Genomic DNA, 16,772 nt, shown 5'->3' with positions numbered 1-16,772 from the left:
TAGTTTAGATCTCTAGTTTAGTTTTAGTTAAGAGTTTCAGTTTAGAGTTTATAGTTTTAGCTTAGAGTCTTAGCTTAGAGTTTTAGTTAGAGTTATTCCCTCTTCATGTGCAGTGTAGATTTTTCGGCTGCCTTTGACTCGGTTGTGCAGTCCCAGGTACTTCTAAAGTAACTTGAATGTGGGGTTAGAGCACATGTTGTAGTACTTCTGTCGTATTGGTATTCGAGGAGTTTTGTGAAAGTTAAACTGTCCGGGGGTCTTCTGAGTAGACCGATCAGACTCTTCCGAGGTCTTCGAAAAGGATGTGTTTTAAGCCCTATCCTGTTTAACACCCTGACATTTGGAATAACAAAAAATATTGCCGGAGGGTTTAGCATCAATCTCTGCGACCTTAGCCTGCTTTCGTACGCGGAGGACCTGCTAATGCTAAGTTTCAACCTATTTTCTCTGCAAGAGAATATTGACCGCCTGATTACTGGATATGAAAGTATCGGTTTACGAGTTAACGCACTTAAGACTGAGGTTCTTGAATTTACTTCTTCGGCAAGAAAGCAACTATGGAGTGAAAATACATATGTAAAGGTAGGACGAACGAAAATTTTTCCGGGAAACTCTATGAAGTATCTGGGAATAACGTACGGTCAATATATAAGAAGTTCACGTTTATTGATAATAGATAAAATATCCAAAAGTATTCGATCAAGTTAAGGAAAACTTATCTCTTTGAAGTTTAGCCTGAACAGGAAGATTCTTGCAAAGCTTTATGCAGCAGTTGCTCTCCCTCACCTGCTCTATGTATCGCCATTGTGGGATTGGTCCACCCAAACTGATAGACTAAACTCCAGTCAATCTATTTCAAGTATCTAAAGTTTTTACTTAGATATCCGCTCCGTGAAAGAAACACATTCATCCTGCGTTCACAAAATAAGGTTGACCCCACTGACATTATATCATCCTCCGAAAGAAACGCTGAAAAAAGGGCAATGGAAGCTTTTTGCGAATTTCTGCCCCTACATCTTATCTACGAGTGCGAATGAAGAAGTTGTTGTTTGAGTTTATTCTTTGGTGTTGAAGTGTTTTTGTTTTTCTTTTCTCATTTTCCTCACTCCGCTTTCCTGTTTTTTGTATGAGCGGGCACAAATAAATTATGATTATTATTATTATTATTATAGTTTAGTTTAGTTTTAATTCAGAGTTTTAGTTTAGAGTCTTAGCTTAGAGTTTTAGTTACAGTTATAGTTAGGTTTAGTTTTAGTTAGGAATTTTAGTTTAGAGTTGTTGTTTAGTTGTAGATAAGAGTTTTAGTTTAGAGTTTAGAGTTTTAGTAAGAGTTATAGTTTAGTATAGTTTTAGTTTAGAGTATAGAGTTTTAATTTAGAGTGTTAGCTTAGAGTTTTAGTTAGAGTTATATTTTAGTTTAGTTTTAGTTAAGAGTTTTAGTTTAGACTTAAAGTTTAGTTTTAGTTAAGAGTTTTAGTTTAGAGTTGTATTTTAGTTTTAGTCAAGAGTTTTAGTTTAGAGTTTAGAGTATTAACTTAGAGTCTTAGCTCAGAGTTTTAGTTAGAGTTATAGTTTAGTTTAGTTTCAATTGGGAGTTTTAGTTTAGAGCTGTAGTTTAGTTTTAGTTAAGAGTTTTAGTTTAGAGTTTAGAGTTTTAGTTTAGGGTTTTAGCTTAGATTTTTAGTTAGAGTTATAGTTTAGTTTTAGTTTAGATTTGTAGTTTAGTTAAGAGTTCTAGTTTAGAGTTTTAGTTAGAGCTATAGTTTACTTTAGTTTTAGTTAAGAGTTTTAGTTTAGAGCTTTACTTTAGTTTTTAGTTAAGAGTTTTAGTTTAGAGTTTAGAGTATTAGCTTAGAGTCTTAGCTTAGAGTTTTAGTTAGAGTTATGGTTTAGTTTAGTTTTATTCAAGAGTTTTAGTTTAGAGTTTTTGTTTAGTTTTAGATAATAATTTTAGTTTAGAATTTAGAGTTTTAGTTTAGAGTCTTAGCTTAGAGTTTTAGTTAGATGTACAGTTTAGTTTAGTTTTAGTTAAGAGTTGTATTTTTGGGTTTTAGCTTAGAGTTTTAGTTTAGAGTCTTAGCTTAGAGTTTCAGTAAGAGTTAGAGTTTTAATTTAGAGTTTATGTTTAGTTAAGAGTTTTAGTTTAGAGTTTAGACTTTTAGTTTAACCTCTTAACTTATAGCTTTGGTTAGAGTTATAGTTTAGTTTAGTTTCATTTTAGAGTTTTAGTTTAGATATTTGAGTTTTAGTTTCGAATCTTATCTTAAAGTTTTAGTTAGAGTTATAGTTTCGTTTATTTTTAGTTCAGAAATATATCTCATAGCCTTTGCATAGAGTTTTGTTTAGATTTATAGTTTAGTTTAGATTTAGTTAATAGTTTTGTTTTATATGTGTTTTTTAGTTTTAGACAATAGTTTTAGTTTAGAGTTTGGATTGTTAGTTAGAGTTATAGTTTATTTTAGTTTTAGTTTAGAGTATAGAGTTTTATTTTAGAGTGTTAGCTTAGAGTTTTAGTTAGAGTTATAGTTTAGTTTAGTTTTCATTTAGAGTTTTAATTTAGACTTGTAGTTTGATTTTAGTTAAGAGTTTTAGTTTTAGTTAAGCTGTAGTTTAGTTTTAGTTAAGAGTTTTAGTTTAGAGTTTAGAGTTTTAGTTTACCGTCTTAACTTAGAGTGGATTTTATTTATTTTTAAAGTTAAATTAGGCTAGGTTACGCACGCGTGCGTAACCTAAAATTCTAAACTCTAAGCTAAAACCCTAAAGTAAAACTCTTAACTAAAACTAAACTACAACTCTAAACTAAAACTCTTAAGTAAAACTAAACTACAGGTCTAAATTAAAACTCTTAACGAAAACTAAACTAAATTATAACTCTAACTAAAACTCCAAGCTAATACTCTAAACTAAAACTCTCGACTCTAAACTAAAACTAAACTAAACTCTAATTAAAACTCAAAACTCTAAACTAAAACTCTTATCTAAAACTAAACAACAACTCTAAACTAAAATTCTTAACTAAAACTAAACTTAACTATAACTCTAAGTAAAACTCTAAGCTAAGACTCTAAACTAAAACTCTGAATTAAAACTAGATTAAACTATAACTCTAACTAAAACTCTAAGCTAAAACTCCAATCTCTAAACTAAAACTCTTAACTAAAACTAAACTAAAACTATAACTCTAACTAAAACTCTAAGCTAAGACTCTAAACTAAAACTCTTAACTAAAACAAAACTAAACTATAACTCTAACTAAAACTATAAGTTAATACTTTAAACTAAAAGTCTAAACTCTAAACTAAAACTCTTAACTAAACCATAACTCTAAACTAAAACTATTAACTAAAACTAAACTAAAAATATAACTCTAACTAAAACTCTAAGCTAAGACTCTAAACAAAAACTCTAAGCTAAAACCCTAAACTAAAACTCTTAACTAAAACTAAAATAAACTATAACTCTTACTAAAACTCTAAGCTAAGACTCTAAGCTAATACTCTAAACTCTAAACAAAAACTCTTAACTAAAACTAAACTACGGCTCTAAACTAAAACTCTTAACTAAAACTAAAGTAAACTATAGCTCTAACTAAAACTCTAAACTAGAACTCTTAACTAAACTGCAACTCTAAACTAAAACTAAACCAAACTATAACTCTAACTAAAACTCTAAGCTAAGACCCTAAACTAAAACTCTAAACTCTTAACTAAAACTCTTAACTAAAACTAAACTACAGCTCTAAACTAAAATTCTTAACTGAAACAAAACTAAACTATAACTCTAACTAAACTCTAAGCTAAGACTCTAAGCTAATACTCTAAAGTCTAAGCTAAAACTCTTAACTAAAACTAAACTACAAGTCTAAACTAAAACTCTTAACTAAAACTAAGCTAAACTATAACACTAGCTAAAACTCTTAGCTAATACTCTAAATTAAAACTCTAGACTCTAAACCAAAACTAAACTAAACTATAACTCCTACTAAAACTCTAAACTCTAAACTAAAACTCTTATCTAAAACTAAACAAAAAATCTAAACTAAAATTCTAAACTATAACTAAACTAAAGTATAACTCTAACTAAAACTCTAAGCTAAGACTCTAAACTGAAACTCTTAACCAAAAATAAACGAAACTATAACTCTAACTAAAACTCTGAACCATGAATCGAAGATACAAATCCAATATCTAAACTAAAACTCTATACTAAAACTAAAACTATAACTCTAACTAAAACTAAACTAAACTATAACTCTAACTAAAACTATTCACTGGCGTATAAACAAAATCGAATGTTTATATTGATTGGAACACGCCTTCTCACATAATCAATACAAACATTCGATTTTGTTTATACGCCAGTGAATGGATTTGTTTATTTATTATATTTCCATTTATATTCTGTGAGAAGGCGTGTTTCAATCAATATAAACATTCGATTTTGCTTATACGCCAGTGAATGGAATTGTTTATTTAATATATTTCCATTTATATTCTGTGAGAAGGCGTGTTCCAATCAATATAAATATTCGATTTTGTTTATACGCCAGTGAATGGAATTGTTTATTTAATATGCGACTTTTCTTTTCCTATTTATTTATATTTTTTCTTTTGTTTATTTTTGTATGTTTTTTGTGTTGATGTAAGAAAATTTTGTTTGTTTTTTTCCGTTGAGAAAGGCTCCCGGATGTGGGGCCGAAATATTCGGAGTATTTTTGTTTGATTGTTTGTATTCACTGCTTTATGGATATTAAAACCCGTTTTTCTTGTTTAATTTTTTTGTAAATGGAAAAGCAGTGTGGTCTAAGAAATTATTTACTTAACTATAACTAAACTACACTTTAAACTAAAATTTTAGGTTAAAACTCTAAACTAAAACTAAACTAACACTCTAAACTATAACTCTAACTAAAACTCTAAGCTAAGAATATAAACTAAATCTCTTAACCAAAACTAAACTAAACTATAACTCTGACTAAAACTCTAAGCTAAGACTCGAAACTAAAACTCTAAATTCTAAACTAAAGCTCTTAGCTGAAACTAAACTACAACTCTAAATAAAACTCTTAACTAAAACTAAACTAAACTATAAGTCTAACTAAAAACTCTAAGTTAAGACTCTAAGCTAAAACTCTAAACTAAAACTCCTAACTAGACTAAACTATAACTCTAACTAAAACTCTAAGCTATGACTCTAAAATAAAACTCTAAAATCTAAATTTCTTAATTAAAACTAAACTACAGCTTTAAACTAAAACTCTAACTAAAACTCTAATATAAGGCTCTAAATTAAACCAATAAACTCTAAACTTTTACCTAAAACTAAAATACAACTCTAAACTAAAACTCTTAACTAAAACTAAACTAAACTATAACCCTAACAAAAACTCTAAGCTAAGGCTCTAAGCTAAAACTCTGAACTCTAAAAACCTTAACTAAACTAAAACTTTAAACTAAAACTAGACTAAACTATAACTCTAACTAAAACTCTAAACTAAAGCTCTTAACTAAAACTAAACCAAACTATAACTCTAACTAAAACTCTAAGCTAAGACTCTAAACTAAAACTCTTAACTATAACTAAACTATAGCTATAACTCTAACTAAAACTCTAAACTAAAACTCTAAACTAAAACTATAAACTATAAACTTTTAACTAACACTAAACTGCAGCTCTAAACTAAAACTCCTAACTAAAATTAAACTAAACTAGAACTCTAACTAAAACTCTAAGCTAAGACTCTAAACTAAAACTCGAAACTCATAACTAAAACTTATCTAAAACTATAGCTCTAACTAAAACTTTAACTTAAACTCTAAACTAGAACTATAAACTCTAAACTAAAACTCTTAACTTATGATTTGGTATTTTTACTTATGATGGTTCATGATTTTATTTGTGTGAACGTCTGTTGTTTCTTGCTTCCTTTGCTAGGTTTCTTCTCATGTCATGGGTGTTGTTGGAAAAGTTTTAAACTTGTTCCCTGCATTAGATGAAAAACCTTCTTTTGTTTGTTAATTTCTATGTCTCAAGAACTCAAAAAAGTATTAAAAATGTGGGGAGGGGCCCAAAATGTTTGGGGGGATGGGGGTGCCCTTCTGTGTCTCAAGAACGCAAAAAAAAATTGAAAAATGGGGGGGGGGGGGTAAAAAAGTTTAGGGGGCACCTTGGGGGGCCCTTCTGTGTCTCAAGCGCGTAAAAAAAGTAGAAAAATGGGGGGGGGGTGGAAATTTGGGGTTTGGGGTTGGGGACCATACAACACTTTTCAAATGGAACTTGTGCATTATAGCGACCACAGAGTTTCACCCCAAATTATACTCTAAAATGTCTCAAACTGTTTCACCCAAATAGTCCCTAAAATGTCGATTAACTTGTTTTGCTCAAATAATCCTCTAAAAGTAATTTCTGAATGTTCCTTTTGTTTTGGCATCCCTGTGTGTCACACTTAAAATTCTCAGGAAACCATTTCCCGCGTTAAATATATTCAATCTGTCTTGATCTCTTTTGAGTTTCTGAAAATATATCTAAGGTGATCCTAGTTACACTATTAAGGCTTCGAAAGAATATTAATATTTATCTCTCAGACCAAATACCAGAGAAGCCTTTTAGTTTCTTAATTCCCCTCATGATACATCAGAATTCCGCGTTGATTATGCAAATCAATTTTCCAGAAATCTAGTGTGATCTTGTCCCCTTCGTAGATCAATAACATTGTCTATGTGGTTAGGTACAGTTAGACTCACTCTTATCTGGCAATGATGTAAATCTCGTCCCGGAGTAATAGGCTTAGAAACATCAAACACGTTGACCAACAAACAGAACAGAACTATGAAACAACATCAAATCATTTAACCATCAAACCATATAACCATCAACAAACAGAACTATGAAACAACATCAAATCACACAACCATCAAATCATATAACCATCAAACCTTATAACCATCAAACCATATAACAAATCAACAAACATAACCATCAAACCATATACCCAACAAACAATATAACCATCAGACACGCTCTTATCTGGCAATGCTGTAAACCCCCGTCTATATTCTAAGTCTCTGGTTGGCCTAGAAAGAGGCACATGATCTTGTACCGTTAGACTCGATTATAGACGGCAGCAGAGGTCCCTTCCGCTGTAATACCTGGCTCCCTACTCTTAAGAACGTTCAGAAATTAAATAAAAAAGAAGTTTTTTTAACTGAAAGTAAGGAGCGACATTAAAACTTGAAACGAACAGAAATTATTCCGTATATGAAAGGGGTTGTCCCCTCCTCAACGCCTCGCTCTTAACACTAAAGTTTGACTCTCTCACAACTCTATTTTTTAAAACAATAAAAAACTTTAGCGTAAAGAGCGAGGCGTTGAGAATCAATTTTAATTGAGGAATATCGTGCACAGCTGTCTTGGCGGCTTGGTGCTGCAGTGAGTTGTTAGTATTATTACTATTAGTAGCAGTATGCTTATTCAAAAATTGTGTTATTAACAAATATATCTTAAAAACAGTCTAAAATGTTTATTCTCGTATTGAATATTTTTTCATCTGTGAAATTACAAATAGTGAATCATACATGTAAAAGACCCTTAATGCTCCCTTCCAAACGAAAATTTATTTGACCCCCCCCCCCGAACAAAATTCTTTATGTTGTCCTGCCTAATATTATGGGCAATAGGATAATTGCTAGTGGTCATAATCAGGGTCGTCGGTTGGGGGTGGCAAGGGGGCAGTTGCCCCCCCCCCAATAATGTGAAGAAAAAATTATTATACATCCCACGCCCTTTGACTATCCGGATATGGACCCCTCTTGCCCCCCCCCCCAAAAAAAAAATGTTGGAGATTCGCCCCTGGTCATAATGAATGGTCCTGCCAACTTACTTTTAAATACTTTAAAATAAACAATATGAATATTAGTTATACGAGCACAGCCGGTAGTCATTTTCACTTCCAAACAAAGGAATATGTTCATAACAATCAGGTATCATTAGAAATTTTAGCCTGGTGTAATTTACATATATAGGTGTGATAGAGTAACCAAACCCACCTTCTATAAAGCTAATGTTGAAGTGTACCAGCAAGCTTTTGTGATGTGTATCGCCTATGGCAGCCATGGGTACATCGGTAAATAGTTTAAATCAAAAACTCGTCAGTTAATTCAGTCGGTATTCTGCTTTGATAAGTTGAGTAGCTGATTATCTACTGTGAGAGTGATACTGATGTAGATGGATCATGGTGGTGACCTCGGATAATCTTTTTGTTTCTTCCCAAGCAACTTGGGAAGATTCCAGTGTTTATTTAAAGGATTTAAATACTAAAGATTTACCAACAGTTGCCCGGATCGTTAAAGGGCAATATATGGGGCTAGGAGTTCCTTCCTTGCCGAGTCCTAGTTTATCACAAGTTGTTTTGCTGTCCACTCAAGGGCAAAGATGCTACCTATCTGCGCAATGTGTCAAGTTCAAAGAAAAATCACGGCATGCCTTAATTGGGCCGAAGATGGCTATTCCTGAAACGTTTGATGGATATTTTGAAATACTGAATGAGAATGGCCATGCTGTAAAATGTATAGAGTCAGTCGCAGAATTATACAGACGTTTTCCGTACAGTTGTCTTGTCCGAGAAAACACAAAAGGATATTGTGATCCTTCGTGGTCTGAGGGAAGACCTGCCATAGTATCAGCTGATCTAGCCCGGATTTTGTATCCTGGGGAAGTACTGATCTTATGTGGTGAAGTGACTGGTCCTTCAAGGAATTACAGGCAGGAAGGTGCAAAATATTTGCGGTGTTTGGACTCCAAAAATGAAAGTGTGTTTTTACCCCTAGAAATGAGGGGAAAATTCAGTGCCATAGCTAAAGAAGAAAATATAAGTGGTGTACATACTATTAAAACGTTACTTAGTAAACGCCTGCCGTTGATGGTTCGACTTGTTCATGGACGGCCACCTATAACTTCAGGAGTTAAAAACATGCTCCAAAATTTTTGTCCAGAAATGCGGCTGCTTACAGTAGTAAAGGTAAGCACATGATCGATTTACACATCCCTACACTTAGGGAGCAGGGTGAAGTTCACCATATAATCAGTCAAAGGTCCTATAAAACCAATGGTTTGAAACAACCTTTTTCAATGTTTTGACCCTTCCCCCGCCCTGAACAAGAAAAATACTCCCGTCCTCTCCTAGAGACCAGCAATTCTGGAGCCCGTATTTTTTGTAGGCTACTCTTAGGGGTAAAATTGGAAAACAGTAACTTTTTCCAGCGCAAAAAATAAATCACAAAAATAGTTCTCTGATCCTCGCAAAATGTGAATTTCTGGGCACGTTTTATTCAAATTAAAAAATCGAGCTTATTTGTTAACAATGGCCCCCAGCCCAGAAAAAAATTCTTGCGTGCGTTCCTGTGCACTATGAACACCTCTCATGGTGATTAAAGGATAGATATGTGACTATAGGTACTGATCTTTTAGCCAGTACACACTCGAGAATTTGAATCTATAAAATCAGATCATAACCGGTTTATTGCGGTTTTTATACGGAGACAATTAGCTTCGGTTCTGTGGAAAACTACATTGTAACTATATTTCAATAAATATTTAGTTGGTTATTTTTGTTAGGTTAGGTAACATTTTGCATGCAGTCCTGCTATACTTACCCCCTCCCCTAATGTGCAAATATACAGCCCAAATTACATGTATCCTATCTATTCCCGAAGCGTCTCAGCTGTTCCAATTCCGTATCCAAATTCTCGAGTGTGTACTGGCTAACTGATAAGTACACAACTATCTGCTAAAACCGCAGAACAGTAACTTTCGTTAGCTTAAAAAATTGCCGAGATAGGTATATGGAACTTACAGGGATAGGTTTGATAATTTTGGTCCAAGACCCTTTGCTTGTCTCCACTTGGGGAAATGAACTTATTTATTGTTCTATAATTCATCTTTGAAATAAACTTGTCTTCCTCTGGCTAAACTAGCTACAAAAACAGCAAAAGGTAATCCTTTAGGGTTTTTGCTCTTCAAAAGGAAACACCATAATGACAAAAAGCTATTACCATTCGGTTCCCGAGTCAACATTTATTTCCAAATATAATAGTTAATAGTTGCTGTCAGGGGCGGATCCGGGATGTTTTTTAGGGGAGGGGGCAAAATAGGTTGATCCGATAAAAAACTTTTTAGGGGGGCGCAAAATAGGTTGATCCGATAAAAAACTTTTTAGGGGGGGGGGGGGAATAGGTTCGTCCGATAAAAAACTTTTTAGGGGGGGGGGCAGAATAGGTTGATCCGATAAACTTGCGTTAGGAGCAAGTTTAATTAACGCAAATTTGGGTTAATTAAGTAAATTGCACTACTTTAGAATACGCTAGGTGTGGGCGCCCCTCGCCCTCCGGATCCGCCACTGGTTGCTGTCGTGTCAGTGCGCACAATCCTTCGTATGGGGCCCGATACGGCCCTAAGCTACATACAAAACTACAAGATATCTATAATGAAAAGCTTGTATTTTATAACGGGCAGGAAATTTCTGTTAATTGAGTTTTCATGTCTCCTTCGACTTTATTGGCGTTTGAAAATCATTCTAAATTATATTTTATCCAACTGTTCTTACTTCACAATGGTGTGATATAATTAACCAGGTTATGAACACAGATGTGTGTTAACGAACAGATGTGCGATAATTCAAGCAATGAAAAGCAATGAATAAACATATCATTTAGGTCCATATCTTGCACCATTGGGGGAGAGTGTGATTTCACGCTGGAAAGTACGTAATATTTTTTTCGGACGGGGGAGGAGGAATAATAACGTTTTTTATCTGATATTTTGAATTAAAAATACTCTGAAGTTCGGAAAAATCTTATATTTTGGGTTGGAGGGGGGGGGGGTATATTACCAATTTGTAAAAAAACATATTCTCTAATTGTTAAATTCTATATTCTCTTAAACCATTTAACGACAGAGAAAGAGAGGGAATATTTTTGAAAAAACTTATGATTCTAAAACTTTTCGTTGTTTTTACCGGGTCAAATTTTGAACTGGAGAACAAGTCAAGGGGAAGTTAAATTTTTTATTTTTAGTCACTTAAAATTTTTCCCACAGACTTCAAAACTTCCAAAAATATAAAGTTATGAATACTAGGCCTAATCCTAAAAGAACCAAACCTCTACAAGTATCTCTAAAAGTAAGAAACTATGTGATTGGCCTACAAAAATGCGTCACAGATATAAACAAATGAAATTAAAACATATTTTTTACCATGAGATGATATAAAAGCAGTCGGCTAGTAGTTTTTCTGTTTGACTTAACACAACTAAGACTATTTATAAGATAAAACTATAGGTATTAATTAACGAGCCCTAAGGAATTATTCACTAGTGGCGAACTTATTGAGTGACGAATTAACTTAAGTTCCCGGATGATACTTTTTTTTATGATATCTTTACCGGAACTTGACGAATATTTAGATGACTATAAACCTTGCTATTATCAATATACACCTTGCCACCCCCACACTTTGCACCTGTACACATCGGTTGACATCTTTTTCAACTCGGTTTCGAATTTTTTTCGCCTAAACCTAAAATCTGATGTTAAAGCGTACTAAATTACTCTAGATACGAGATACTAGATACGAGATTTCTCCCTCAACTCCTTGCTTATAATATTGAAGTCTAATCTTGTAGGGCCTATATATGATTGGGAAACGATATGCTCCCAAGAGACAGTATATCCTCAAAAACAAATGTGCTATATACAGAACACAGTAGACAGAATATAGATAGAATAAAGAATAAACTGAATAAATAAGACAGAATAAGACAGAATAAACTGTGATACAGGACCTATTGAATGTTTGTACCATTTTGGCTTCTCACATTGTTTATACGTGCTGTTTTGTGGCACAGCATGACCAAAAACAGAATTGTTTTATGGTAGGAACACTTGCTGCATTAAAAGGGCACTTGTACTTCAAATTTCTGTCGAATGAGGATTGTCCCAATTTTTTAAGATTAATGACTACCACTGAAAAATGAAACAAACCAAAGGAATAATACCTTTGGTTTTCCTTAGGAATAATACGGAATTCCACCTTTTCTTAAATTAGAGAGCTGAGACCTTCAATCTATGGTTTTCAATTTGATGGTGGAATTTTACTTCATTGATGTTAACATCACATTAACATCACACATGTACTAAAGAAGCAAAAATTGAAATGATTAGAAAGGGGTTTGGAAAGACTTTGTCAACACAAACTTGCTCACAAATGTTGTGTACTAACACTGTGTCTTTTGTCATTTCTTTTCTTTTTTTTTTTTTTTTTTTTTTTTTTTTTTGATCATCCAGATGGGAAAACTACTGCTACAAGTTTTAAGACCGATTGTATCAAAGCTCTTTTTAAAAGTATCTTTTCTAGTTTCTAGTTTAATCTTTTCTATTTTAAAAATTATGTTGTCTTAAACCTTCACTCTGTTTGGTCAATCAGAAAAATTGCGTTCGGAACTTGAACATCGCTGATATATTATTGACACTATAGCCGTTAATCCTATTTATTTGACATTTTTCTTCGGACTTCACCCATTCCTTTGCGGGAGAGGCCTTGGAGTAACTTTACTCATGGCATTTTTTGTGACCTAAGGATTTTCCCCGCACTCCCCGTCTAGTTTCAGTACCAACGATAATGAGAATTTGAGGTGGAAAACCCGGTTTATTTGTTCTCCCCCCTGTCATTAGTTAAATTTACCGGTTTTTGAGAAATGGCTCAACAAAATTATCCAGAAAATGGTTTTGTAATCCAAAAAAAAGACGGACAGTTTTCCATGTCTTCTTTTGCAAATTGGAGAGAAAAGTTAATTCTTAGGAAATATTCCTAAAGAAAACATTCCATAAAAATTGAGAATTTGACATTTATATGCAAACTTGACCGTCCATACCCCAGTGTGAATGGCATTGCGGTTAATTTTTAGCCATGTAGTTTTTTCTTTCTTATTGGGAAATGACTCACTTGAAAATATCCTGTGAAGAATTCGTGTAAACCAAGTCGCGTGACTGAATTCTGTTCAAATGGTTGATAAAAACCTCGAAGGACTGCTGGAGTAAACCAAGTTAAATAATTAAAACATGATCTTAAAAAGTGCCCTATAATTTGTCTCAACAAGTTTGTGGTTCACTTATAACCCCTGCAGACAATCCAGAATAAGGTAGTAGAAATTCTTGGCTCTTTTTTGTCCTCGCCCTTCTAAACTGCAACATCTATCAGAAATCCAACGCCATTTTATTTCTGGATATTCTCGATCTCAAACAGCTAAAAGAATTACAAACAGCAATTTGGTTTTTTGATGCTCCATCTCCAATAAACTATTTTCATGATAAGGCTAATGGCGGATTTCCCGCTTTTTTCTGTCCATGTTCCGTCCTTAAGCTTCATTTTCCTCTATTTAAATCAGATAGGGCTTAATTTTCTTTAAGGTACCAGATCCCCTATATTGCAAATAAATTTATTCTGGCTGAAGTGATTCCAAAGAATCGTTCATCAATGAAGAAATTTGCTTTGAGGTATGTTCCTTGTCGAGATTCGGGGACTTGCGAATGTTAGATTCATCTTTAATTTTAGTTTAGCTTATAATCGTGCTGGGACGGCCTCTACTTTTTTTCTCTGTTTTTTCGTCTTCTTCTATTTTTGACTTCTGCTGCTTGTTTTCTCGACCCGTTCTTAATTTTTTATGAAGATGTATTGCTTTGAAGTGTTAATCTCTTTATGTTCTATGTATTAAGCTGACACATCAAGCTGTGCTCTTCGTTGGCTAAAGTTGAAATTTTGTTATAACTATTGTATTAATAAAGATTAACCGGTAGTGTTGTAGTAGCCGGAAAACACGCGAGATAGCCACTCGAGAAAAGCAAACATCAAATAGGCATTCCCCGGTGAATCCTATCTGACGCTGTATAAACAAGGGGTTTCTCACTCCGGGAACTATATTTAAACTTTATTTTTTGGGGGTTTTAGGGAGAAAAAAGGTACCTAGGTTAGGTTATGTTGCTTATTTCATATATGCTATGCTTACTCCCACCCCCTAATCTGCAAATATATAGCCGAAATTTGTTTATAAACTATTATATTTTTATCCTATTTTGTTTTATTTCAGTAGCGTTAACCAAACTTCACTTCTCGCGTGTTTTCCGGCTAATAGAACAGTACCGATTAGCCAAACCATTGCATTTTTCGATACATTTTGAGAATGGTTAAGTTTCGTGCTTGAAATTAAAACTCAAATATGACAATTTTCTTTTATTCTTTTCTATTATAATTCTAATTTGACCTTTCGTAAATTATGGTATGGGTGAAATAATTGGACTATAATTTGATATAATTTGAATATGCCTTTTATGTTTATTCCCCAAATATCTTAATAGCCTGTATTAAAAAGACTATAAGTTTTTTTTTTTTTATTCTTGGATTAATACTTAAAATTAACCTAATGCAAATAAACTCAGTAAATAATTAGCACTCTGCTTCAGAAATAACATTAGCTGACCTAGCATGTACTCCTAATTCTTTTCCGGGGGAGGCAATAACAAAATAAAATTTAAATAAGGAATTCTCACAAAACCGGTAAAATTTAGAATTGACGGGGGGAGGTGGCATGTTAAGTTCTTTAATATTTCATCAACCAATGAAAATCTAAAATGTTTTTTTTTCTTTTTTTAGTAGCCTTATCGTAAGGTATTTCATGCTAGGGGTAATTTTTGCCAAGGCTGCCTTTTAAGGTCCCCATCCAGCTGTTCTGTCAATCACGAAAATGTAGGAGGAGGCAAAAATACATTTCTCAAAATACAGTAGGGGGGATTTAGTTTTTTTCATTTCTTTCAAAAAAGTGATTTTCAATGAAGATACCAAAAAATGGACAAAAAAACCTATGCTGGGATGTCCCTATCCCTCTACAATTGATACTACTGCCATTCAGCATATTTGTGTATACTCTGTGGAGGAGGTTTTGTGGAGTATGTTTAGTCTAAAAAACCCGCACATTATGTGAAGGTCAGCATATACTATGGGGCCTGAAACTTGGATATTTGTTGGGATGATCAAATCCCTCTGTTCTTCAAAGGACCGTAAAAGATAGATTTATAGGCATTATAAGGGTAAACTAAATTCTTCCTGGTGTATATTGGGAGACATTCTTTGTTATACAACCGCAAGATCAATATGTCTCATTTTTCTTTATCACCCTAAGAATCTACTCTTTAGTAATCAGATGAAATGTCAAATTCCTCTTCAACGAATTATCTTTTCAAAATTGAATTCATTAAGGTGCTTAAAAGGGGTTTCGCGCTATTTGTCAGAGCTATACCCTGGGTTCACATATATACGATTTTTTTTTTGGTGTAGCAACAATCATTTGGCAAGAAATGTGATAGTTCTGGCTTTGTCTGATTTTATGACCAAATCTACAAAAAAGTATATGATTTTCTGAATTATCGTCTAAGTCAATCAATCCCGACTTCTCCAACAAATCATATCTGAATTACTGGGAAGCTAAAAAGTTAGGATATTGAAAAAATATTTTAACAGTAAGACAGCATTCATTTTGCATGTAGGACAGTTCTAACTGTTTTAACGTTGGCAAAATGGGTGTTGCCTTAATTTTAGTTCGATTCTACGTTTCTTTGCCTGTAGGTTTTGAAAACTAATACCAATGAGTTGTGTATGATATTCAGCCTTTTTCAAATTTGAAGCATATTTTGGTACTTATGCATTGTGCGGTACCCACCTCTATAGACTGTACAAGCAAATACTAATGGAAACCCGTCAAACGGGTATTTGCAAGAGATAAATTGATCGCAAAGCGTGGTTTCTTATTGAGTTTACAATATTTAAACTGTTGTTTTTTGGGGTTTAGGGGGAGGGAGAAGGTACCTAGGTTAGGTTACGTATTTAATATAGGCTATGCTATACGTTACCCCCACCCCACCCCCTAATGTGCAAAGATATAACCCAAATTTGTTACTAAACTATTATATATTCATCGTATTTTATTTTATTTCATTGGCATTAACCAAACTTGACTTCTTTCGTGGGTACCGTATAATGCATAATTACCCAATTTTCTTTTTATTTCTTTAAACGCTACAGGCTGCATTGAATTTTGCCCAAGTTCATCAAAGGTCAGTGTCCCGTAGAGGAGGAAGGGGTGCAGGTAGATACTTGAAGAAACCTTTCCAGGTCATACTTTTCCCCCTTGCAGCAATGATCCCAACCTAGTAAATAGATTGGGGATCCATTACTAAAAGTTTCATTCACTGTATTTGTTTTTTATTGCAACTTAGAAGCACAATTTCCCTATTTTAAAATTTGTGCCACATGAAATGAGATGCGAATAACACTTCAGAGGGAGCCCTTCAATGGTGTCCATTATGCAAATGGAAAATGAGAAGTTTTGTTCTTTCGATTTTTCAATGAAATTACTGACCAAAGGAATTTTTCGAAATATAGGGAGGGGCCATTTACAATTAAATTCGCTTGCATTCTCGTTTTCCGAATTTGCCCCCCCCCCTTAAAAAATGAGTGCATAGCATGGACACATGCAGGGGGCCTTGGACCGTGAGTCTTACCCCCCAAAATTTGTTTCTGAATTTCTTGGTACTTATTCAAATGATAAAATGAGTATTTTTTTAATGTTGCACATCTCTTGAAAAAAATCTTTCGTACGTTTCTGGAGCTTGGAACAGTTTTCTCCTAATTTAAGCGGAGAGGTCTAAGACAACAACTAATGTTGCATTCT

The 16,772-nt window shown here is 33.4% G+C and overlaps 1 protein-coding gene across 1 annotated transcript in view; it reads left to right on the top strand.

Moving 5' to 3' along the window:
• The first annotated feature begins 8,161 nt into the window (after positions 1 to 8,161).
• Positions 8,162 to 16,772, top strand: part of sano (CABIT domain-containing protein serrano) — a 161,523-nt gene continuing 152,912 nt past the window's right edge. The window contains exon 1 of the mRNA XM_089098384.1: positions 8,162 to 9,016. Within this exon, the coding sequence (XP_088954510.1) occupies positions 8,231 to 9,016 (786 nt within the window). The 5' untranslated portion in view covers positions 8,162 to 8,230. The remainder of the gene's footprint in view (positions 9,017 to 16,772) is intronic.

Source organism: Artemia sp. Qi Xiang Cuo, chromosome 12 (genome assembly GCF_049724085.1).
Source record: "Artemia sp. Qi Xiang Cuo chromosome 12, ASM4972408v1, whole genome shotgun sequence".
Lineage (NCBI taxonomy): Eukaryota > Metazoa > Arthropoda > Branchiopoda > Anostraca > Artemiidae > Artemia > Artemia sp. Qi Xiang Cuo.
Note: the sequence above shows the minus strand (reverse complement) of the source record. Positions and strands in the feature narration are given on the sequence as shown.